At 40.2% G+C, this 26,707-nt stretch overlaps 1 protein-coding gene across 2 annotated transcripts in view; it reads left to right on the plus strand.

Annotated features, from left to right (window-relative positions):
• The first annotated feature begins 2,611 nt into the window (after window positions 1-2,611).
• LOC128698468 (uncharacterized) overlaps window positions 2,612-26,707 on the plus strand; it is a 113,894-nt gene continuing 89,798 nt past the window's right edge. For both annotated transcript variants that reach the window (XM_070084973.1, XM_070084974.1), the window contains exons 1-3: window positions 2,612-2,790; window positions 6,112-7,337; window positions 22,597-22,755. In XM_070084973.1, coding sequence (XP_069941074.1) covers window positions 2,736-2,790; window positions 6,112-7,337; window positions 22,597-22,755 — 1,440 coding nt within the window. In that variant the 5' untranslated portion in view covers window positions 2,612-2,735. The remainder of the gene's footprint in view (window positions 2,791-6,111; window positions 7,338-22,596; window positions 22,756-26,707) is intronic.

The raw sequence follows: 26,707 nt of genomic DNA on the forward strand, positions 1-26,707 counted from the left end.
TTCTTTTCGATTATAATAATAATAATAATAATAACAAGAATGATGGGTGCGAGGCTTCATACGGTGCTGGGACCGTCACAACCACTCAGCCCAACTAAACAAAAGTGATGGGTGTGAGGATTCAGACGGTGCTGGGACCGTCACAACCACTCAGCCCAACTAAACAAGAGTGGTAGGTGTGAGGATTCAGACGGTCAAGAGTGGTGGATGTGAGGGTTTAGACAGTGCTGGGACCATCACCGCTATTCAGCATAACACGAAAAGACTAGTGGGTGGAAGGGTTCAGTCTGTGCTGGGACCGTCATCGCTACTCAACCAAACACAACAAGAGTGGTGGGTGCAAGGGTTCAGACGGTGCTTTGACCGTCACCGTCACTCAGCCCAACACAAGGGTGGTTGGTGGGAGAGTTCAGATGGTGCTTGGACCTTCACCGCAACTCAGCCCAACACAACAAGAGTGATGGGTGTGAGGGTTCACACGGTGCTGGGACCATCACCGCCACTCAGCCCAACACAACAAGAGTGTTGGGTGTGAGGGTTCAGACGGTGCTGGGACTGTGGAAAATATTTTAATTTTCCGAAACTATAGTGCCTAATAGGTGTTTAATGTGTTGATATGGGCCAAAAATGTATTTAAATATGGAAGAGAACCAAGAGGTTCCGTCTGCGCCTGCGCTGATGGGCTGGGAGGAGGTCTAGATGGGGCATCAGGGAGCGGGAGTGTTTTGAATGGAGTTAAGAGGCTGGGAAAGCATGAGACCAGGAAATTGGAGTTCAAGGCAGCTTAGGGATTAATATAGGCCTCACTTCATAATAGGAAGTGTCATAACTGTTCCTGGTGAAGAGTGAGGGAACATGATTTACGGGACCACCGTAATAAAGTGGTAAAATTAGTGAATAATGGCAGGACCGGTTGTGACTGGCGTGACACCATGGAGTGTGTCCAGGGGAAAAATTCCCGTGATTTAATCACTCATCGGTCTCAGATCTTAATGGAGTAGCCTCCAATGTGTATAATAATTATGAGATATTAAACTGTATGGTGGGCTAAGAAGTAATCAGTGATAATAACACTAAGAGAATGTGTGAAGTGAAATGAGTCACCGTTCTCAGAGTGAGCATCTGTTTACCTCGTGGTTCCTTTCCCGTGGGTAGTGAAGTTTTTATGGAGTCACGACTTCTAAACCGGGACAAACCAATGGATACCTCGTCCTGCTGGAATAAGAACCGTGTTGGTGTAACAGGACATCGAAATGAGATGGTGAATGGAAGAAATAAGGAACATCAATCATCCACAGTTAAGTAACCCTTCTAGTTATAGCAAAGTGATACTGGCCAGTTAGGTATGTTGTAATTGGATAGGTCGTGGGTGATCCAGCTACATCAAGTGACCACCAGAGAATATCTGGTAAGTGGTGGTATTATATACAAGTGTTTTTTCCTTGATGGATATATTTGTGTGTAACCTACACCCCCTTTCATTCAGCCAAAGCAATACACTCTATACAGTCCACAATTAATTAGTAGCGCCGTACTTGCATGGGAATCCTCTTTGACCCATGCATGTCAGGAGAATTGATAGGGAACAGTGTAGTAAAGAAAGCGAATGCCAGACTGAAGTTCCTGTATAGACAAGCACAGCGTCTACCTACTGAGGCTCGCAGGACCCTATGTCTAGCCCTTATACAATGCCATATGGATTACGCTTGCTCTTCAAAAAAACTGAGAGATAGACTGCAAATCACCCAGAACAAAATCGTAAGATTCATCCTGGGGCTGGGACCAAGAGAGCATGTAGGCCAGAATGAATTACAGCAGTTGGATATGCTGAATGTTGAAGACAGAGTAAAACAACTGAAGCTAAATCATGTTTATAAAATTGCTCACAATTAGTGTCCAGAATATCTTGCTGTCAATTTTGTCAAGGTTGGGAACCAAAGCAATCATAGTACTAGGGGGAGAGAGCACAACTTTGTAGTACCCACAGTCATTGGCCAGGCTTCAAACACCTTTTATTGTACAGCAATAAAGGAATGGAACAGACTGCCCGCACATGTCAAAGCCAGTCATAGCATGAGCCAGTTCAAGAAGAGTGTCAAAAGGTGTCTGATGAATGTAGCTACAGAAAGGGAGGGGAATGATTTTCTATTTTTTAGCTAACATACGTGTAAATTTTACCTTATTCCTAGTAATGACCCTCGTATTGTAGATAGTCTTAATGACCCTCGTGTAGTAGATAGTCTTTTTAGTATGATAATAAGATGTTATCTTCATTATAGAATAATAAGAAAATATTATAATCTTTATATTATAATAATAAGGTAAAAGGACCCCAATGGAAATAAATCACTCTGTCTGACTTTTTTGGGTTATCCTAGGTTCTCTACACATATGCTGCTATGTATGATAATTCTATGTAACTGTGGTTGCAGGGGTCGAGACTCAGCTCCTGGCCCTGGGTGTTAAGGTTCAGAGGGTGTTGGGACCTGCACTGCCCCTCACCCCAGCACAACAAGAGTGGTGGGTGTGAGGGTTCAGACGGTGCTGGGACCGTCATTGCCACTCAGCCCAACACAACAAGTGTTGGGTGTGAGGGTTTAGACGGTGCTGGGACCGTCACCGCCACTCAGCCCAACACAACAAGAGTGTTCAGCGTCTCAACGTTGAGAACACAGTAGCACGTTGCTCGGCGCTGCGGGAATACTTTAATATTATGCTGAGTAGAACACTTCAGTATGGACATAGATCAGCATCTAATGTGGTTTATAAGTGCCCTCAAGGCATCTATTGGTAAGATGTCCTTTGTATTTTTATTTTATATATTTTAGTGAATTTATAATTCCTTTTGGTGTTTAAATTTTGAAGAAATTATTTTAAAAATGTAATCACTCAGGAGACGCCCCTTGATGCCGGTGATGGGCTCTTGATCCAGGTTATGGGATCAAGCATTCCTGCTTTCCTTGTATTGAATTTGATTGCCTTCTCTTCTCCCAGATAACCCCTACTGCTTTAGCGCTTTTCCTGAATATATTATATTCAGTGGTTTCATTTTTTCATTATCAGGTGATGTCATTGACATCTTAAATCAGCGACGTCGTCGGCGAGTTATCCAGATAATTCGTTCAGTTTCTTATTAAAATAAATAATAGTTGCCTTTCCTGATTGAATTTTTAAGGTTATAATCATGATTGATTTCTACTGTATCTTACAGCTTAGCTTTAAATAATAAGATATTACGAGAACCCCAGTGGAAATAAGTCACTTCATCTGTTAGGTTATCCTGGGTAATTTACACGTTATTGTACTTCATAATTGTAGTCACTAAACAAACAAACAACTTTATTTCTTTCTACAGTGTACAGAATGTAGTTTATATGTAAGAAAATATTGTTAAGCACAAGAGGAAGCTGTATCATGTGTCATCAAGCGACTCTTGTCTTATTTCCATTGTGGTCTTTCAGTCTTGTCCCCCAGGATGCCACCCACACCAGTCGAATAACTCCCCAGTACCTACTTATTGCTAGGTGAACGGGGACAACAGGTACAAGGAAACACGCCCAATGTTTCCACCCTTGCTGGGGATTGAACCACAGATACTCAGTGTGTGAGGCATGAGTGTTGTCTACCAGGTCATGGGCACCTCAGAATTACTGTGCATAAAAGTGCACAATAAGTCACTGTCTGACATTTTTGGGTTGTTCTAGGTAAGTAAGTTCAATTAGGCACAGGTACACATAAGTACAATTATCACACATAGTGTAAATTTTCTAGTATAAAAAGTCAAACAAGGTGACTTATTTCCATTGGGATTCTTGTAATATCTTATTATTTAAACCTTAAAAGTTAAAAACACCTTAATACTCAACTGTGTGAAAATCAGTTACAATAAAAGGAGATATACTAGGAATAAAGTGAGTCATTTATATAAACTTACTAGAATAGGATAAACTTACTAGAATAGGTATATGAATGTTAACTATACAAGTAATCACTCTCCTCCCTTTCTAGCTTCATTCATTAGGTACCTTTCAGCTCTCTTCCTGAACTGGCTTATGCTAGGACTGTTCAGTTGCCTCCCAGCATACATAAGGGAGATTACCAATAGACCCCTGACAGTCTTCAAGCTGGCACTGGACAAGCACCTAAAATCAGTACCTGACCAGCCGGGCTGTGGCTCGTACGTTGGATTGCATGCAGCCAGCAGTAACAGCCTGGTTGATCAGGCTCTGATCTACCAGGAGGCCTGGCCACAGACCAGGCCACGGGGGTGTTGACCCCCGGAACTCTCTCCAGGTAAACTCCAGGACAGGCTTTGACATGTGCAGGCAGTCCATTCCACTCTTTCATTTCTGTACAATAAAAGGCGTTTGAGGCCTGACCACCTACTGTGGGTACTAAAAAACTGTGTTCACTTTCCCTAGTACCATACTTGTATTGGTTCCCAACCTTGACAAACTTGGCAGCGAGATATTCGGACTCTGCTTGTGAGCAATTTTATGAACATGATTTAACCTTAGTTGCTTTACCTTACTTTGTCTTCAACATTCATATCCAGTTGTTGTAATTCATCCTGGCCTGCATGCTCTCATGGACTCGGGTCCAGGATGAATTTCACCATTTTTTTCTGGATGATTTGTAGTCTGTCTTTCATTTTTATTTTTTTGTTAAGGCAGAGTACAATGAAGAGCAAGAATAATCTATATAGCATTGTATAAGAGCTAGACATAAGGTCCTGCGAGCCTCAGTAGGTAGACACTGAGCTTGTCTCTAGAGGAACTTTAGCCTGGAATTCACTTTCTTTACTAAGCTGTTCCCTATCACTTCTCTAGTCATGCTTGGGTCAAAGGGGATTCCCAGATATTTCACTGAAGATACTGAAGTGATGGGTTTCCCATTACACTGTGTATGATAATTGTACCTAAATAAACTTAATCTTAATCTGAAAGCCCATAGGATGCACAGCATTTTGGGCAAAACTTAATCTAGTCTTAAACTCTACATATTATTATTTATTTTTTTAAGGATTTAATACATGGTATTAAGAGAAACTTAAAAAAAAAATTACAAGATAATTCACAGTTTAAAAGTTATATGTAATTGTCTAGTTGTCAAAAGACAAGTTGAACTAGTCTGAGGTTACACTACAAAATAATATAATTTAATAAAACTTCCAGGCAAGCTTTGAAGAATTCCCTGCATTAAGATCCTCAGATGTTATTGTCTCACAAAATTTGAATAAATGGCTTAGAAAAGTGACAATATCTTTATTCTGGAAACATTTCTCCAGCCAGTGGCTTCTTCAGTCCCATGCGCAAGCGTCAGTTATCAGCTTATCAATTTATTCAAATTCTATCAGACACAACAACATTTTGGGTTCTTAATGCAGGGAATTTTTCAAAGCTTGCCTAACCTATAGGCATGACATACTTCCACTAGCAGGTTTGTCCACTGGTGACTGCCTCATCTGTCTGCAGTATATAAACCCAATCTCTGCAAATATGTTGCATTTTTATTGAGATTGATGGACTGACCATATTGACTCCAGGCTGAGAGACTGATTACTTCAAACTCCTCCTCATCTTCCACCATTTTCTGCCTTAAACTTAAGAAGCCACTGACTGGCAAAATGTTTCCAGAATAACAATTCCCAAATGTTTCCCAAGTGTCTCATTTATCAACCTGTTGGTTTTCTATGCCTCTTATTCAAAACCATTGGCCCCTGGGTATGCAGAGCATTTCATCGCAACTCAAAACTAAATTCCTCTATCGGGCAAATCATAACTCAAAATTATCATAACTCAAGCCCATCATAACTAAAGAGACCACTGTACCTGCCGTATTTTCCGTCATACATGTATAAGGCATGCTTTTTTTCCCCATAAGAAGTTGGAGAATCAGCCTGTGCCTTATATGCTCAAGGTCAGGGTCAAGGGTAGGCTTTGTGTTACGCTTTAGCAGTTGTTTACTAATGTTATGTTATGACTGCTTGGAAACATCATCTTACATGCCTTTAAATGCCTTTAAACACCTAATATGCCAGAAAATGCAGTATATTCCAATTGAAATATGAACAAAAAAAATAACTATTATTAATTTTTTTTTTTTTTACAGATGGGGAAGCAGTTAATGATAAAAAACTGCTTAAGAACATCAATGATTGTTTTGTACGAGTAAAGAAAATTTGCCCAAGTGTTAATAAAGACCAGTATGAAGAATTTTGTGCACGTGCAACACTAATAATGCTATTATGTAGCCCAAGAATACGGGACCTTCCAAGGGTTAAAACCAGCACAGAGTTCCAGACTGTTGTTGTAACATTACCAGTACTTCCAGAATCTGCCTTTTTCTCCATTGTAAGGAGTCAGAAAAGCTTTCGTTTCTTGGCTCCAGTTTTGTCTTGGCTTTCACCAGAAGTTATCCAAGAACTAATAAAACAGTATTTTCTTAGTGTTGAGGAAGTAACACCAGTGACACTTGCAATCACTTTAGATCTTTTGAAAGTGTTAATCTTTAGTTTTCAATGTAAAGGTGACCAAAAACATAATATGAGTGACATGGAATGTTTGAAGTTATTTTTGAAGTTTGTGTCCTCTAAGACTGTTTCAGGTTCGAAAGAGGCTCTAATTAAATCAAGTGGTTACTATTACATGTATGTATGTGAATACTTGTATCTAATGCTGACTGTCTGTGCTGGTCAGTGGTTAAAAGAACCTGATACTTACAAGTCCTTGCAAGCTTGGAAAAGATTATGGGAAACTAAAGTAGATCAAGCTGGCACACAACATAGCTTTTTATTTGTCAAAGAAGTCAGTAAATCTCTCTTACTTATATGTCAGCTAAATAGTGAGTCTATAAGTGTGGATGTGTGGATGGATTGGAATGACATAAATTTACCAGCATCATTAACAGTCCATGGTAATTCTTTAGTTCACAATGGAAAAGTGCTTCAGAAGAGCATCCAGTCAGTCATATGCAACATAGCTTTTGATATACTAAGGATCTTTGATTCATATCCAGAAATCCATGAGTCCTTGAGCATGAGTGAGTATAAAGGCCTCTTGCAGTTTTTCAAGCAAGTGGCTGCGGATCCTGATTATGACCCTGACGAGGATCTCACCCTGGATGAGTTATTGCACGAGATTCGCTTGAAGGACGAGCGTCAAGCTAAACTCCTCGGCATATTAATCAAGAGAGATGACATTTTTACATCTCAGGATTGCCAAGGGTGTTTGAAAGAATTTAGTGCAGTAGTAGATGGTGTTGCACGGCAAGACATTTTATTAAGGTTGATCCAACATAACAAAGCAGGGAAACCCTACAGTGCAGAGCTACTAAATGTAAGTATATTGCACGTTCAGTAGATAACTTAGGTATTAAATATACAGGAATGTCAAAGTTGAATGATAAACAATAATGATTACTGACTAATCAATGTTGAGTGAAGAGTCATGATGAATTGTGCTGGTTCTGTCATGGCATCTGTGTAAGTTTAATATTGGGGGTTCAAGTGAAGCTAATATCTTAAGTGAAATAGAGGTACAGATAACTCATTCTCACAAGTGGGACACATTTTTTTCTTCGTCACAGTTAATAGTTTCCTAATTTTTTGGCATACAAGGCATGCTTTTCTCTTCCGAAAAAAAGTCTCAGAAGATCGCCTTGTGTGTTATACCTGGAGAGTATTCCGGGGGTCAACGCCACCATGGCCCGGTTCGTGACCAAGTCTTGAGGTGGATCAGGGCTTGATCAGCCAGGCTGTTGCTGCTGGCTGCACACAAACCGATATGCGAGCTACAGCCCAGTTGGTCGGGAACTGACTTTAGGTGTCTATCCAGCTCTCTTTTGAAGACAGCCAGGGGTCTATGGGTAATCCCCCTTATGTATGCTGGGAGGCATTTAAACGGTCTTCAGCCCCTAATTCTTATTGTGTTGTCTCTTAGCATACTCATGGCACCCCTGCTTTTCATGGAAGGGATGTTGCACTGCCTGCTGAGTCTTGCTTTTGTAGGGAGTGGTTTCCATATACAGATTTGGGACTACAGGTACTCCTCACTTAACGACTGAGTTTTGTTCCTAAGAGTAGATCGGTAAGCGAATTAGTAGTTAAGCGAGGAACATACTGTACTGATAGTGGGTTTGTGTCAACCATCTTTAGATCTTTCTTTCTTTCTTTCAACACACTGGCCGTATCCCACCGAGGCAGGGTGGCCCAAAAGGAAAAACGAAAGTTTCTCCTTTTACATTTAGTAATATATACAGGAGAAGAGGTTACTAGCCCCTTGCTCCCGGCATTTTAGTTGCCTCCTACAACACGCATGGCTTATGGAGGAAGAATTCTGTTCCACTTCCCCATGGAGGTAAGAGAAAATAAAGAACAAGAACTAGTAAGAAAATACAGTGGACCCCCGGTTAACGATATTTTTTCACTCCAGAAGTATGTTCAGGTGCCATTAGTGACCGAATTTGTTCCCATAAGGAATATTGTGAAGTAGATTAGTCCATTTCAGACCCCCAAACATACACGTACAAACGCACTTACATAAATACAGTGGACCCCCGCATAGCGACTTTAATCCGTGCAAGAGGGCTCATTGTTATGCGAAATGATTGGTATGCGAATGAATTTTCCCCATAAGAAATAATGGAAATCAAATTAATCCGTGCAAGACACCCAAAAGTATGAAAAAAAAAAAAATTTACCACATGAAATGTTAATTTTAATACACACAAACTGAAAAAGGCATGCACAATTACATGACACTTACTTTTATTGAAGATCTGGTGATGATTGATGGGATGGGAGGAGGGGAGAGAGAGTGTTAGTGTTTAGAAGGGGAATCCCCTTCCATTAAGACTTGAGGTGTCGAGTCCTTTTCTGGGGTTACTTCCCTTCTTTTAATGCCACTAGGACCAGCTTCAGAGTCACTGGACTTCTTTCGCACAACATATCTGTCCATAGTGGCCTGTACCTCTCGTTCCTTTATGACTTCCCTAAAGTGTTTCATAACATTGTCAGTGTAATAATCACCAGCACGGCTTGCAATAGCTGTGTGAGGGTGATTTTCATCCATGAAGGTTTGCACTTCAAGCCACTTTGCACAGATTTCCTTAATCTTTGTAGTAGGCAATTTCTTCAATTTCTCTCTCCCCTCCTTCGAACCAGTTTCCTCAGGTCTGGCCTCTTGCTGTTGAAGTTGATCTATCAGCTCATCAGTGGTTAGTTCTTCATTGTCCTCCTCCACCAACTCTTCCACATCATCCCCACTAACCTCCAACCCCAAGGACTTTCCCAATGCCACAATGGATTCCTCAACTGGCATAATCCTCTCAGGGTTAGCCTCAAACCCTTCAAAATCCCTTTTGTCTACACATTCTGGCCACAGTTTCTTCCAAGCAGAGTTCAAGGTCTTCTTAGTCACTCCCTCCCAAGCCTTACCTATAAGGTTTACACAATTGAGGATATTAAAGTGCTTTCTCCAAAACTCTCTTAGAGTCAGTTGAGTTTCTGAGGTCACTACAAAGCACCTTTCAAACAGAGCTTTTGTGTACAGTTTTTTGAAGTTTGCAATAACCTGCTGGTCCATGGGCTGCAGGAGAGGAGTGGTATTAGGAGGCAAAAACTTCACCTTAATGAAGCTCATGTCCCCATAAAGTCGCTCTGCCACGTCTGTAGGATGACCAGGGGCATTATCTAACACCAGGAGGCACTTAAGGTCTAATTACTTTTCAGTTAGGTAATCTTTCACATTGGGGGCAAATGCATGGTGTAACCAGTCATAGAAAAAGTCCCTAGTGACCCATGCCTTACTGTTTGCCCTCCACAGCACACACAAATTCTCCTTGAGGACATTCTTTTGCCTGAACGGTCTGGGAGTTTCAGAGTGATACACTAATAAAGGCTTCACTTTGCAATCACCAGTAGCATTGGAACAAATCAACAAAGTAAGCCTGTCTTTCATAGGCTTATGTCCTGGGAGTGCCTTTTCCTCCTGAGTAATGTAGGTCCTGCTTGGCATTTTCTTCCAAAACAGGCCTGTTTCATCACAATTAAACACTTGTTCAGGTTTCAGTCCTTCACTGTCTATGTACTCCTTGAATTCCTGCACATATTTTTCAGCTGCTTTGTGGTCCGAACTGGCAGCCTCACCATGCCTTATCACACTATGTATGCCACTACGCTTCTTAAATCTCTCAAACCAACCTTTGCTGGCCTTAAATTCACTCACATCATCACTAGTTGCAGGCATTTTTTTAATTAAATCCTCATGCAACTTCCTAGCCTTTTCGCTTATGATCGCTTGAGAGACGCTATCTCCTGCTAGCTGTTTTTCATTTATCCACACCAGTAAGAGTCTCTCAACATCTTCCATCACTTGCGATCTCTGTTTCGAAAACACAGTTAAACCTTTGGCAAGAACAGCTTCCTTGATTGCCTTTCTGTTGCCCACAATAGTAGCGATGGTTGATTTGGGTTTCTTGTACAACCTGGCCAGGTCGGCGACACGCACTCCACTTTCATACTTATCAGTGATCTCTTTCTTCATCTCTATAGTAATTCTCACCCTTATTCCTGTAGGGTTGGCACTAGAAGCTTTCTTGGGGCCCATGGTCACTTATTTTGCAGATAAAATCACCAAAAACACTGTAATAATACGAAATGTTCCGATTGTATGCTTGGATGTTACCGCGGAGGCTGGCTGGTAAACAATGCCACCGGCGGCACATGTGAGGCTGGCTAAGGGCGCACATTGGACGCGTCTCGGACGAACAGCGGTGAGCGGGTTTTTGAGCGGTATGCGAGGCAAAATTTTTGCGATAAAAGCGAGCGGTATGCGGATTGAACGTTATGTGATGCCGACGGTATGCGGGGGTCCACTGTACACTTACATAATTGGTCGCATTCAGAGGTGATCGTTATGTGGGGGTCCACTGTATTAGAAAACCCAGAGGGGTGTGTATATATATGCTTGTACATGTATGTGTAGTGTGACCTAAGTGTAAGTAGAAGTAGCAAGACATACCTGAAATCTTGCATATTTATGAGACAGAAAAAAAGGACACCAGCAATCCTACCATCATGTAAAACAATTACAGGCTTCTGTTTTACACTCACTTGGCAGGACGGTAGTACCTCCCTGGGCGGTTGCTGTCTACCAACCTACCTACCTTTGGACCATTTGTAACATTTTTAGTTTACAGTCTCTCCTAACATAGCGACGTACTCGTTTACCGACGACTCGGATTTATGACAGACTCTCTGGCCAGTATTCATACCTAAATAATGTATATTAGACCTGAGTTCCTCTATTCTGTTTATTACAATATACAGTATACTATAAACGTTTGCAAATATAATAAAAGTATTATAAATGGTGCAAGGGTGACATTAAACCAGGATAAAAGATGGTTGACATATACCCACTACCATTATAGTATGCTCCTTGTTTAGCGACAAATTCGTTTATCGACGTGGTATTAGGAATGGAACTCCGTCGTTAAGTGAGGAGAGGCTGTATTTTAAAATATTTATACAGTATACAGTAATAAACAGACTAAAGGAAATCAGCTCTAATATACATTGCTTAGGTTTGCATACTAGTTGGAGAGCTGGTCATAAGTCCAAGCGGTCGTTAAAAAGGTAGGTCGTTAAGTGAGGAATACCTGTAGTCCCTCTGAACCCATGCTCTCCTAGGTTGTGCAGTTGTTGGATATCCAAGTGGTTGGTGATCTTGCTTCTTAGAACCCTTTTAAAGATTTTTATGGGATGTTAGTGCTATCGGTCTGTAATTCTTTTTGATCGTTTTACTACCACCTTTGTGGAGTGGGGCTATATCTGTTGTTTTTAGTGACTGTGGGATGACCTTGTGTCTGTACTCTCTCTCCATAGAATATTTAAGGCACGTGAGTTCACATGGAGTTCCATGAGTCTGGGCATGGGGCAGAGTGCATGGGTATTCATTTAGTGCGTTTTCTTAACCCTTTGACTGTTTCGGTCGTATATAGAGTTAGAGCAAAGGAAGGGGTAGCAGTAATGTTGAAGGATCAGTTATGGAAGGAGAAAAGAGAATATGAATGTGTAATTTCAAGAATTATGTGGATTAAAGTAAAGGTTGGATGCGAAAAGTGGGTCATAATAAGCGTGTATGCACCTGGAGAAGAGAGGAATGTAGAGGAGAGAGAGAGAGATTTTGGGAGATGTTAAGTGAATGTATAGGAGCCTTTGAACCAAGTGAGAGAGTAATTGTGGTAGGGGACCTGAATGCTAAAGTAGGAGAAACTTTTAGAGAGGGTGTGGTAGGTAAGTTTGGGGTGCCAGGTGTAAATGATAATGGGAGCCCTTTGATTGAACTTTGTATAGAAAGGGGTATAGTTATAGGTAATACATATTTTAAGAAAAAGAGGATAAATAAGTATACAAGATATGATGTAGGGCGAAATGACAGTAGTTGGATTATGTATTGGTAGATAAAAGACTGTTGAGTAGACTTCAGGATGTACATGTTTATAGAGGGGCCACAGATATATCAGATCACTTTCTAGTTGTAGCTACACTGAGAGTAAAAGGTAGATGGGATACAAGGAGAATAGAAGCATCAGGGAAGAGAGAGGTGAAGGTTTATAAACTAAAAGAGGAGGCAATTAGGGTAAGATATAAACAGCTATTGGAGGATAGATGGGCTAATGAGAACATAAGCAATGGGGTCGAAGAGGTATGGGGTAGGTTTAAAAATGTAGTGTTAGAGTGTTCAGCAGAAGTTTGTGGTTACAGGAAAGTGGGTGCGGGAGTTAAGAGGAGCGATTGGTGGAATGATGATGTAAAGAGAGTAGTAAGGGAGAAAAAGTTAGCATATGAGAAGTTTTTACAAAGTAGAAGTGATGCAAGGAGGGAAGAGTATATGGAGAAAAAGAGAGGGGTTAAGAGAGTGGTGAAGCAATGTAAAAAGAGAGCAAATGAGAGAGTGGGTGAGATGATATCAACAAATTTTGTTGAAAATAAGAGAAAGTTTTGGAGTGAGATTAACAAGTTAAGGAAGCCTAGAGAACAAATGGATTTATCAGTTAAAAATAGGAGGGGAGAGTTATTAAATGGAGAGTTAGAGGTATTGGGAAGATGGAGGGAATATTTTGAGGAATTGTTAAATGTTGATGAAGATAGGGAAGCTGTGATTTCGTGTATAGGGCAAGGAGGAATAGCATCTTGTAGGAGTGAGGAAGAGCCAGTTGTGAGTGTAGGGGAAGTTCGTGAGGCAGTAGGTAAAATGAAAGGGGGTAAGGCAGCCAGGATTGATGGGATAAAGATAGAAATGTTAAAAGCAGGTGGGGATATAGTTTTGGAGTGGTTGGTGCAATTATTTAATAAATGTATGGAAGAGGGTAAGGTACCTAGGGATTGGCAGAGAGCATGCATAGTTCCTTTGTATAAAGGCAAAGGGGACAAAAGAGAGTGCAAAAATTATAGGGGGATAAGTCTGTTGAGTATACCTGGTAAAGTGTATGGTAGAGTTATTATTGAAAGAATTAAGAGTAGGACGGAGAATAGGATAATAGATGAACAAGGAGGCTTTAGGAAAGGTAGGGGGTGTGTGGACCAGGTGTTTACAGTGAAACATATAAGTGAACAGTATTTAGATAAGGCTAAAGAGGTCTTTGTGGCATTTTTGGATTTGGAAAAGGCGTTTGACAGGGTGGATAGGGGGGCAATGTGGCAGATGTTGCACGTGTATGGTGTAGGAGGTAGGTTACTGAAAGCAGTGAAGAGTTTTTACGAGGATAGTGAGGCTCAAGTTAGAGTATGTAGGAAAGAGGGAAATTATTTCCCAGTAAAAGTAGGCCTTTGACAAGGATGTGTGATGTCACCGTGGTTGTTTAATATATTTATAGATGGGGTTGTAAGAGAAGTAAATGCGAGGATCTTGGCAAGGGGCGTGGAGTTAAAAGATAAAGAATCACACATAAAGTGGGAGTTGTCACAGTTGCTCTTTGCTGATGACACTGAGCTCTTGGGAGATTCTGAAGAGAAGTTGCAGAGATTGGTGGGTGAATTTGGTAGGGTGTGCAAAAGAAGAAAATTAAAAGTGAATACAGGAAAGAGTAAGGTTATGAGGATAACAAAAAGATTAGGTGATGAAAGATTGGATATCAGATTGGAGGGAGAGAGTATGGAGGAGGTAAATGTATTCAGATATTTGGGAGTGGACGTGTCAGCGGATGGGTCTATGAAAGATGAGGTGAATCATAGAATTGATGAGGGGAAAAGGGTGAGTGGTGCACTTAGGAGTCTGTGGAGACAAAGAACTTTGTCCTTGGAGGCAAAGAGGGGAATGTATGAGAGTATAGTTTTACCAACTCTCTTATATGGGTGTGAAGCATGGGTGATGAATGTTGCAGCGAGGAGAAGGCTGGAGGCAGTGGAGATGTCATGTCTGAGGGCAGTGTGTGGTGTGAATATAATGCAGAGAATTCGTAGTTTGGAAGTTAGGAGGAGGTGCGGGATTACCAAAACTGTTGTCCAGAGGGCTGAGGAAGGGTTGTTGAGGTGGTTCGGACATGTAGAGAGAATGGAGCGAAACAGAGTGACTTCAAGAGTGTATCAGTCTGTAGTGGAAGGAAGGCAGGGTAGGGGTCGGCCTAGGAAAGGTTGGAGGGAGGGGGTAAAGGAGGTTTTTGTGTGCGAGGGGCTTGGGCTTCCAGCAGGCATGCGTGAGCGTGTTTGATAGGAGTGAATGGAGACAAATGGTTTTTAATACTTGACGTGCTGTTGGAGTGTGAGCAAAGTAACATTTATGAAGGGGTTCAGGGAAACCGGCAGGCCGGACTTGAGTCCTGGAGATGGGAAGTACAGTGCCTGCGCTCTGAAGGAGGGGTGTTAATGTTGCAGTTTAAAAACTGTAGTGTAAAGCACCCTTCTGGCAAGGCAGTGATGGAGTGAATGATGGTGAAAGTTTTTCTTTTTCTGGCCACCCTGCCTTGGTGGGAATCGGCCAGTGCGATAATAAAAATAATAAAAATATACGTCTTACGAGCCACCGTGTTTGACGTATATATACTCATAAATTCTAGCGGCTTCAAATCAAGCAGGAGAAAGCTGGTAGGCCCACATGTGAGAGAATAGGTCTGTGTGGTCAGTGTGCAGCTTATAAAAAAAATCCTGGAGCACGCAGTGCATAATGAGAAAAAAAACTCCGACTTTTTTTTTTTTTTTTTTTTTTAATTAAAATGCCGAATTTGTGGTCTATTTTCGTGTAGTATTTATGGTTGTATTCTCATTTTCTTGGTCTCATTTGATAGAATGGAAAACATATTGCAGAAATAGAGGTGATTTTGATTGGATTTACTATGAAAAAACATTTGGTTTTACTATGAAAAAAACATTGAAATGGAGCTCAAAGTAGGGGAAATGTTTGATTTTTACCGATGTTCAAAAGTAAACAAATGATGTCATTTTCCAATAAATGTCCAAGTAACCATTGTAGTATGCAGTCATGAATGGGTTGACATTATTTATACAATTATTACAATATTGCAGTAGTCTGCATAACAGTAAATCTTCTATTTTTTGTTTGAATAAAAATTCAAAATAGAAGCAAGAGTAATATCAGAGGGGCCTGGAGACGTGACTGATGAACAAAGAAAATATTATTTTAGAGCCAGGAATGTCTGCACTGTTCATTCTGGACCCTTTTTTAAAATTGTCATATTTTTTATTTTTCGTGAAATTGGCCAAATTTTACATTTCTGACCACGTTATTGGGTAGTTGAAATCAGTAAATGGGCAGTTTCTTGTACTCAGTCGATAGAAAAAAATGGAGTTCTAAAGAAATAGCTATGAGTTTGGTCGACTGGAACAATGGACTTAGCCGAAAATAGGGCTCAAAGTGGGGGAAGTCGCCGATTCGTTAATATCGCCGAGGTCGCTAACTTTGCAAGAGCGTAATTCAGTCCGTTTTCCATCAAATTTCGTTCTTTTGGTGTCATTACAATCAGGAAAAGATTATCACTTCACAAGAAAAAAATAATTTTTTTTCGGGAATCTTGCGACACCAGGAGACACCTCAGGATTTGGGGTTGCAACAGTCAAGGGGTTAATCCTATAGTGTTAGGATTATATTAGGAATTTTGTACTAACCAAATTTTGAGTCTCGGTCATTAAAAAATTAATTTAGATTTTGAACCCTTAGTCTCGTTAACCCTTTCAGGGTTTCGGCTGTACTAGTACGGCTTACACCCCAGGGTTTTTGATGAACTAGTATGCCTAAATTCTAGCGCCCTCAAATCTAGTGAGAGAAAGCTGGTAGGCCTATATGAAAGAATAGGTCTATGTGGTCAGTGTGTGCAGTATAAAAAAAATCCTGCAGCACACAGTGCGTAATAAGAAAAAAAAATTTGACCGTGATTTTGGATTAAAACAGCGACTTTGCACTGTATTTTCGTATGGTATTTATTTTTGTATTCTAGTTTTCCTGGTCTCATTTTATAGAATGGAAGACATAGTACAGAAATTGAGATGATTTTGACTGGTTTCACAATGAAAAGTACCTTGAAATTGAGCTCAAAGTAGCAGAAATGTTCAATTTTTACCAAAGTTCAAAAGTAAACAAATCATGCCAAGCGTCCAATACACGTCAACTGTTGAGTCTAATATTCTTTCACAAGTGCGCTGATATTATTTATACCATTTTTACACTAATGCAGTAGTCTGCATAACAGTAAATCTTCTATTTTTTGTAAGAATAAAAATTCAAAGTGGAATGCCAAAAAAATATAAGAGGGGCCTGGGGATGTGACTAATGAACAGAGAACTTGTTATTTTAGTGCCAGGAATGTCTTTCTTGTTTATTCTGGACCCTATTCGGAAATTGGCATCTTTTGAAATTTGTGAGAGATTGGCACAATTGCAAAATTCTGACCACTTTATTGGATAGTTGAAATCAGTAAATGGGTGGTTTCTTGTACTCATTCAATAGAAAAAATGGAGTTCTAGCGAAATAGTTATGATTTTTGTCGACTAGTACACTGGAATTGGCCGAAAATAGGGCTCAAAGTGGGCAAAATCGCCAATGCGTAAACATCGTTGACACCGCTAACTTTGCGAGAGCATAATTCTGTAAGTTTTCCATCAAATTTCATACTTTTGGTGTCATTATGATCGGGAGAAGATTCTCTGTCTTTTCATAAGAGAAAATATTTTTTTTTTTTTTTTTAAATTTGGGGACCCTGAGAAGAAGTCTCGGAGAGGGCCTGTGGACCCTGAAAGGGTTTATGGCTCACTAAATGCCGAGTTATATTGGGACTTCAGTATCTCTCTCATTTCTTTGCTGCCATCTGTATAATTTCCATCTTGTTTAACCAGGGGCTCAATGCTGGATGTGACTTTTGCCCTAGATTTGGCTTTTTTTTTTTTTTTTATGACTTAGTTCTTCCTGTGTTTCTTGGCTTCTGTGTGATTCCTTAAGCGTAAGTTCGATATTTTCTATTTCTCTAGCCAGTGCCTCTTTTCATATTTCAGATAGACTGGTCCCTTAGAGCAGCTCTGTGATTCTTCAGCTTCGCCTGTAGAAGGAGAGTGTCTCTTTCTAGTTAACACCTTGTCTTCTTTTTTGTTAGGAGAATGTGCCACAGAGTTAATTCTTTCTAGGCAAAGGTTTGGATCCGTGTTGTTCAGGATATCTTCCCAGCTTGTTTCATTTAGGACATGGTTGATTTGATCCACCGTATATTTCTGTTATTGAAGCTGAATTTGGTGAGGGCACCCTCATAACTGATCATCTTATGTTAGTCAGGAGCACTGTGCATACATGTCTGTACCTCTGTTATGTTATGATCTGAGTGTATTGTCTTTAATACTGTTATATTTCATTATCATTATTAGTGAAGACAAGGTCAAGTGTATTTTCTGGCCTTGTTGGTTCAGCTGTTTGCTGGCTTAACCCTTTGACTGTCGAGGTCGTATATATACGTCTTACGAGGTACCGTGTTTGACGTATATATACTCATAAATTCTAGCGGCTTCAAATCAAGCAGGAGAAAGCTGGTAGGCCCACATGTGAGAGAATGGGTCTGTGTGGTCATTGTGCACCATATAAAAAAAATCCTGGAGCATGCAGAGCATAATGAGAAAAAAAAACTCCGACCGTTTTTTTTTAATTAAAATGCCGACTTTGTGGTCTATTTTTGTATAGTATTTATGGTTGTATTCTCGTTTTCGTGGTCTCATTTGATAGAATGGAAAACATATTATAGAAATACAGGTGATTTTGATTGATTTTACTATAAAAAGAACCTAGAAATGGAGCTCAAGGTAGGGGAAATGTTTGATTTTTGCCGATGTTCAAAAGTAAACAAATGATGTCATTGTCCAATAAATGTCCAACTAGCCATTCTAATTTGCAGTCATGAATGGGTTGATGTTATTTATACAATTATTACAGCATTGCAGTAGTCTGCATAACAGTAAATCTTCTATTTTTTGTTTGAATAAAAATTCAAAATAGAAAGCAAGGGTAATATCAGAGGGGCTTGGAGACGTGACTGATGAACAAAGAAAATGTTATTTTAGAGCCAGGAATGTTTGCATTGTTCATTCTGGACCTTATTTTGAAATTGTCATATTTTTTAATTTTCGTGAAATTGGCCAAATTGCAAATTTCTGACCACGTTATTGGGTAGTTGAAATCGGTAAATGGGCAGTTTCTTGTACTCAATCGATAGAAAAAATGGAGTTCTAAAGAAAAAGCTATGAGTTTGGTCTACTGGAACAATGGAATTAGCCGAAAATAGGGCTCAAAGTGGGTGAAATCGCTGATTTGTAAATATCGCCGAGGTCGCTAACTTCGCGAGAGCATAATTCCGTCAGTTTTCCATCAAATTTCGTGTTTTTGGTGTCATTACAATCGGGAAAAGATTCTATATCATTTCATAAGAATTTTTTTTAAATTTTGCGACACCAGGAGACACTTCAGGATTTGGGGTTGCAACAGTCAAGGGGTTAAAGTGAATTTGTTGCAGAGATTTAATAGCTCGTGTGTGTGAATTTTTTATCTGAGCTGCCGCCTGGGGTTATCTCTGCTAAAACATTATTTTCCAGATTCCTCCATTTTAAGTGTCTTAAGTTGAAATCACCCAGCAACAAGATATTTGGGGCTGGGGTTGGAAGATTTTTCTAGTCAGTAGTCAATTTTCAAAAGCTGTTCCTTGAATTGTTGGGAGGTTGTATCTGGTGGCTTGTATACAGCCACAATGACAAGGTTTTGGTTTTCAATCTTTACCGCCAATTAATTGCCTCGTCCCCCCCTTCAGTTACATCCATCATTTGTGGTGTTTAGCAATTCCAAGCAAATGAGTGACTCTGTGACATAGAGGCCAACCCCCATTTGTTGCCAGTTTTTTGTCACATCTGAATAAGTTGTACCCTGGGAATCGATATTTCGTTGTCAAAGTGATCCTTGTGTGGGTCTCTGTGAAAGCCCCAAACATTGCATTTGACTCTGAGCAATTCGCTGATAAATGGTTATATGCTCAAGGTCAGGAATAAGGGCAGGATTTTGGTTACTGACTAGTGGTAGTTTCAGTACTGTGGTACTGGTAAACTAAATTGTAACCCATAATCCCTTTTCTCTTATATATCTGTCACAGCAATAACCTGAACATTGCTGATTGTGTTCTGCAGGTTCGTGAAATTTTCATCTTTCTCCATTCTGAGGGCTATAGCATTACTACTATTGAATATCATGAACTAAAACTTTCCCAAAGTCAATGTGATATATATGCCAATCTTCATGTAAAATTTTATTGAAATTGGAGATGGTCAGGTGAAGACCCCTTGTCCACTTGACATGGAATGACCCATAATTACATACATACAAACATTCATAAATTTAGTGAAATATTGTCTTGTCTACATGTTATAATATCTCAGATAATAAAAGTGCTCACCTGTATCTTCTAGGCATTATTGGCATTGTCAAAGACCATTACAGCAGACGTGCATAAATGTTTGCTCTGCGATTCATGTAGTACAAGGTTGCTCAATTTCATGTCATCTGTTAACCGAGCACTTCCTGGAAAATACGCACTTGGTATTATCTTAACATTCAAAATATGAATATCTTGATTTACACACAAAATATATTGAAGAAAAAGACACAGGCACACAGGAAACTTTGTTATTTACTTATTGTGACAATGTTATCAAGACTTGATAAAGCTCTTCATAGAGTAAAATATTATTATAATAAGCGCTTGCTATATATCTTTGTCTTCTCATCATTGCTGTTGACAGTATTTTTTTTTTCCATCTACCAAGGTAGGGTGACCCGACAAAGAAGGAAACTTTCACTGTCACTCGTTCAATCACTGTCTTGACAGAAGATTCCTGACATCACAGTTAAGATGACCCTCCAAACCACAAAATCCTCACTCCTTCAGAGTTCAGGCACTATACTTCCCACCTACAGGACTCAAGTCCAGCCAGTTGGTTTCTCTGAATCCCCCTCATAAATGTTACCTTGCTCACACTCCACACACTGCAACAACACAACAAATAAAAACAACTTGCCTTCACTCCTATCTTACAAGCTCACACAAGTCTCTTGGATGGCCAATCCCCTAGAACTCAAAACAACCTGTACTTCCCCTCCATTTACCAACCTTGGTTTTTTTTTTTTTTCTTTAACAAGTCGGCCGTCTCCCACCGAAATAGGGTGACCCAAAAAGAAAGAAAATCCCAAAAAGAAAATATTTTCATCATCATTCAACACTTTCACCTCACTTACACAAAATCACTGTTTTTGCAGAGGTGCTCAGAATACAACAGTTTAGAAGTATATACGTATAAAGATACACAACATATCCCTCCAAACTGCCAATATCCCAAACCCCTCCTTTAAAGTGCAGGCATTGTACTTCCCATTTCCAGGACTCAAGTCTGCCTATATAAAAATAACCGGTTTCCCTGAATCCCTTCATTCAAAATTACCCTGCTCACACTTCAACAGCTCGTCAGGTCTCAAATACCATTCATCTCCATTCACTCCTATCTAACACGCTCATGCACGCTTGCTGGAAGTCCAAGCCCCTCGCCCACAAAACCACCTTTACCCCCTTCCTCCAGCCTTTTCGAGGACGACCCCTACCCCGCCTTCCTTCCCCTACAGATTTATATGTTCTCCATGTCATTCTACTTTGATCCATTCTCTCTAAATGACCAAACCATCTCAACAACCCCTCTTCAGCCCTCTGACTAATACTTTTATTAACTCCACACCTTTTCCTAATTTCCACACCGAATTTTCTGCATAATATTTACACCACACATTGCCCTTAGACAGGACATCACTGCCTCCAACCGTCTCCTCGCAACAGCATTTACAACCCAAACTTCACACCCATATAAGAGTGTTGGTACCACTATACTTATGTACATTCCCTTCTTTGCCTCCATAGATAACATTTTTTGTCTCCACGTATACCTCAAAGCACCACTCGCCTTTTTACTTTCATCAGTTCTATGATTAACCTCATCCTTCGTAAATCCATCCGCTGACACGTCGTATCCCAAATATCTGAAAACATTCACTTCTCCCATACTCATCCTCCGCAATTTGATATCCAATTTTTCTTTATCTAAATCATTTGATACCCTCATCACCTTACTCTTTTCTATGTTCACTTTCAACTTTCTACCTTTACACACTCTCCCAAAACTCGTCACTAACCTTGGTGTCCACATTAAATATGTTGTAATGAAAGGTCCTTACATTTTTTATACATTCTTTACTGAAATGAATCACTGCTTTCTTTGCTGCTGTATTTCATATACTGTACAGTATTTATGATTTTTTTTTTTTTTTTTTTTTTTTTTTTTTTAATGTAAATATGGTCTCAGCTTTGGCAAAGGCTCCAAGACACTGTCAGTTGTTGATTGCTGGATATGCTGTACATATTTTACATATGCTGTAGTAATATATTCTAGAAATGTGAGCCTTGGTTTACTGAAGGGTCTGTCATTAATAACTCAGATTCTTCTTTTTTTTTTTTTCCTGGTGCTATTTGGTTATGACTTGAAGCATGACTTCTGTATTTTAAACAAACTACTTACGTAGATATTTTTTTAAATGTATTCACAGAATTTTTCTCAAGCCTCTCTTCTTTCTAGATGTTCTTTTTGCTGACTGTCATAATTAATGAGGGTAAAATAATATTCAAAGAATTATGGTCTCTGAAGTAGAAGTTTTTATAATGATGGATTTTAATAGCATTCGTTGATTCTGGATTTGCACAGACCTCTAGGAACCTAACCTCACAAATTTAGAGGCATAACTTGACTTCATTTCTTTCTGTATAGGTCACCCAGCCTTAGTGGGGGACTGCTAGTGTGTTAAAAAGAAAAAAAAAATTTGTTGATAAGTTCCGATGTATTGTACATATACTTGCATAGCTATGATAAAAAGAAAGTCACATTTCAATACATGTGCCGTGTATTGTTGAAATCTTGTGCCTAGGTTTGGTTAGCTTTAATGTCTGGATAAAAGCTTGAGATTAACATGTTCATATATTTTAAGTTTAACCTGCAATAATAACTTTAATTCCTGTATTCAGCTTGTCATGGATATGGCAGCTCCTCTTCCTGCAAAACAGTTGTTGGCAATTATTGAAGAGCATCTTTCATCTGGCCTAAATGAAACTTTCATGACGGCTGATTTCAGCAATCAACTGACAGAAGTATTTAATCAGTTGGCTGGCCAGGAATCATTGGTGGTAAGTATGATACTGAATGTATATCATGCCTTGTCTCAATTTCTTATTTAAAAAAAAAGCCAGTTTATTCTACTACACTGATGGTGATGTTCATCAGTAGAGTAGAGTTTACCTGGAGAGAGAGAGAGTTTCGGGGGTCAACGCCCCCGCGGCCCGGTCTGTGACCAGGCCTCCTATAGACAGTGTTGGTGGATAACAACCATCCAAGAAGGTACTGTACTCTGAACACTGACAAGTAATTACAATAAATACCATGAGTGGATTGCAAAGATAATGACATGGATTTTTAAATTTTGTTATTGGACAGTGCACCAGGTCATCCTAGTTCTCTTTTGACTTGAATGAAAATGTCAATGTAATTTTCCTGCCACTGAACTCGACATCATTATTATAGCCAGTGGATCAGAATGTTATTGCTACATTGAAGGCTTATAATTTAAGATGTACCTTTGTACAAGTCATAAAAGTACAGTGGGAGAAAATACCATAAGTTTAAACAAATTTTGGAAAGGTTACAATATTCAAAATGCAATTGAAAATGTAAGTGAATCATGGTGACTTGAAGTAACTGCCAGCAGCATGAGAGCTGTTTGGCAGTTTCTTTTACCATATTGTTCCAGTGATTTTGCCGGTATAGAATCCCATGTTGAAACTGTTTGTGAAAACATTGTGTGGCTTGGGAAAGATGATCTCAGAATTGAAGCTTTGGATTTTGAAGAAGTGCATCAATGAATTGAGTTGCATTCCGATGCAACACTTGTGGAAATAGATCAGAAACATTTATACAAAGAAACAGAGGAATATCAAGAAGAAAATGCTGTGCCCACGAAAGAATTCACATTGGATGAACTATTTTTATTTTATTAGCACACTGGCCGATTCCCACCAAGGCAGGGTGGCCCGAAAAAGAAAAACTTTCACCATCATTCACTCCATCACTGTCTTGCCAGAAGGGTGCTTTACACTACAGTTTTTAAACTGCAACATTAACACCCCTCCTTCAGAGTGCAGGCACTGTACTTCCCATCTCCAGGACTCAAGTCCGGCCTGCCGGTTTCCCTGAACCCCTTCATAAATGTTACTTTGCTCACACTCCAACAGCACGTCAAGTATTAAAAACCATTCGTCTCCATTCACTCCTATCAAACACGCTCATGCACGCCTGCTGGAAGTCCAAGCCCCTCGCACACAAAACCTCCTTTACCCCCTCCCTCCAACCTTTCCTAGGCAGACCCCTACCCCGCCTTCCTTCCACTACAGACTGATACACTCTTGAAGTCATTCTATTTCACTCCATTCTCTCTACATATCCGAATCACCTCAACACCCTTCCTCAGCCCTCTGGACAACAGTTTTGGCAATCCTGCACCTCCTCCTAACTTCCAAACTACAAGTTCTCTGCATTATATTTACACCACACATTGCCCTCAGACATGACATCTCCACTGCCTCCAGCCTTCTCCTCGCTGCAACATTCGTCACCCATGACTCAAGAAATCGTAATGACACGATTGCAAACAAACCATACCCCCGGCCGGGATTGAACCCGCGGTCATAGAGTCTCAAAACTCCAGCCCGTCGCGTTAGCCACTAGACCAGCTAGCCACAATAAGATTCATCCAACTAGGTATATTTCTACACAATAGGAAGGTTAGCACAGGCACCACTGTGACCACAAATGCAAGTTTTTACAGACGAATCTCCAGCTAGCGTGGCCGTGACGAACTCTAGCTCAAGTCCCTTCACTGCCGTCAACATGACTCAAGAAATCGTAATGACACGATTGCAAACAAACCATACCCCCGGCCGGGATTGAATCCGCGGTCATAGAGTCTCAAAACTCCAGCTAGCTGGTCTAGTGGCTAACGCGACGGGCTGGAGTTTTGAGACTCTATGACCGTGGGTTCAATCCCGGCCGGGGGTATGGTTTGTTTGCAATCGTGTCATTACGATTTCTTGAGTCATGTTGACGGCAGTGAAGGGACTTGAGCTAGAGTTCGTCACGGCCATGCTAGCTGGAGATTCGTCTGTAAAAACTTGCATTTGTGGTCACAGTGGTGCCTGTGCTAACCTTCCTATGGTGTAGAAATATACCTAGTTGGATGAATCTTATTGTGGCTAGCTGGTCTAGTGGCTAACGCGACGGGCTGGAGTTTTGAGACTCTATGACAGCGGGTTCAATCCCGGCCGGGGGTATGGTTTGTTTGCAATCGTGTCATTACGATTTCTTGAGTCATGTTGACGGCAGTGAAGGGACTTGAGCTAGAGTTCGTCACGGCCACGCTAGCTGGAGATTCGTCTGTAAAAACTTGCATTTGTGGTCACAGTGCTGCCTGTGCTAACCTTCCTATGGTGTAGAAATATACCTAGTTGGATGAATCTTATTGTGGCTAGCTGGTCTAGTGGCTAACGCGACGGGCTGGAGTTTTGAGACTATGACCGCGGGTTCAATCCCGGCCGGGGGTATGGTTTCGTCACCCATGCTTCACACCCATATAAGAGCGTTGGTAAAACTATACTCTCTTACATTCCCCTCTTTGCCTCCAAGGACAAAGTTCTTTGTCTCCACAGACTCCTAAGTGCACCGCTCACCCTTTTCCCCTCATCAATTCTATGATTCACCTCATCTTTCATAGACCCATCCGCTGACACATCCACTCTCAAATATCTGAATACATTCACCTCCTCCATACTCTCTCCCTCAAATCTGATATCCAATCTTTCATCACCTAATCTTTTTGTTATCCTCGTAACCTTACTCTTTCCTGTATTCACTTCTAATTTTCTTCTTTTACATACCCTACCAAATTCATCCACGAACCTCTGCAACTTCTCTTCAGAATCTCCCAATTGCACAGTGTCATCAGCAAAGAGCAACTGTGACAACTCCCACTTTATGTGTGATTCTTTATCTTTTAACTCCACTCCTCTTGCCAAGACCCTCGCATTTACTTCTCTTACAACCCCATCTATAAATATATTAAACAACCACGGTGCCATCACACATCCTTGTCTAAGGCCTACTTTTACTGGGAAATAATTTCCCTCTTTCCTACATACTCTAACTTGAGCCTCACTATCCTCGTAAAAGCTCTTCACTGCTTTCAGTAACCTACCTCCTATACCATACACCTGCATCATCTGCCACATTGCCCCCCTATCCACCCTGTCATATGCCTTTTCCAAATCCATAAATGCCACAAAAACCTTTTTAGCCTTATCTAAATACTGTTCACTTATGTGTTTCACTGTAAACACCTGGTCCACACACCCCCTACCTTTCCCAAAGCCTCCTTGTTCATCTGCTATCCTATTCTCCATCTTACTCTTAATTCTTTCAATAATAACTACCATACACTTTTCCAGGTATACTCAACAGATTGTAACAATGTTGGTAGAATTACCGACAATATGTAAAGTAAAAGGACACAAGTGCAACTAATGTGACATTTTATTGTGGCAACGTTTCGCTCTCCAGGAGCTTTGTCAAGCCGTTACGGCTTGACAAAGCTCCAGGAGAGCGAAATGTTGCCACAATAAAATGTCACATTAGTTGCACTTGTGTCCTTTTACTTTATATACTCAACAGACTTCTTCTTTCTTCTTTCAACACACTGGCCGTATCCCACCGAGGCAGGGTGGCCCAAAAGGAAAAATGAAAGTTTCTCCTTTTACATTTCGTAATATATACAGGAGAAGGGGTTACTAGCCCCTTGCTCCCGGCATTTTAGTCGCCTCTTACAACACGCATGACTTACGGAAGAAGAATTCTGTTCCACTTCCCCATGGAGGTAAGAGGAAATAAACAAGAAGAAGAACTAGTAGGAAAATAGAAGAAAACCCAGAGGGGTGTGTATATATATATATATATATATATATATATATATATATATATATATATATATATATATATATATATATATATATAATATATAATATATATATAATATAT

This window comes from Cherax quadricarinatus, chromosome 14, assembly GCF_038502225.1.
Source record: "Cherax quadricarinatus isolate ZL_2023a chromosome 14, ASM3850222v1, whole genome shotgun sequence".
Lineage (NCBI taxonomy): Eukaryota > Metazoa > Arthropoda > Malacostraca > Decapoda > Parastacidae > Cherax > Cherax quadricarinatus.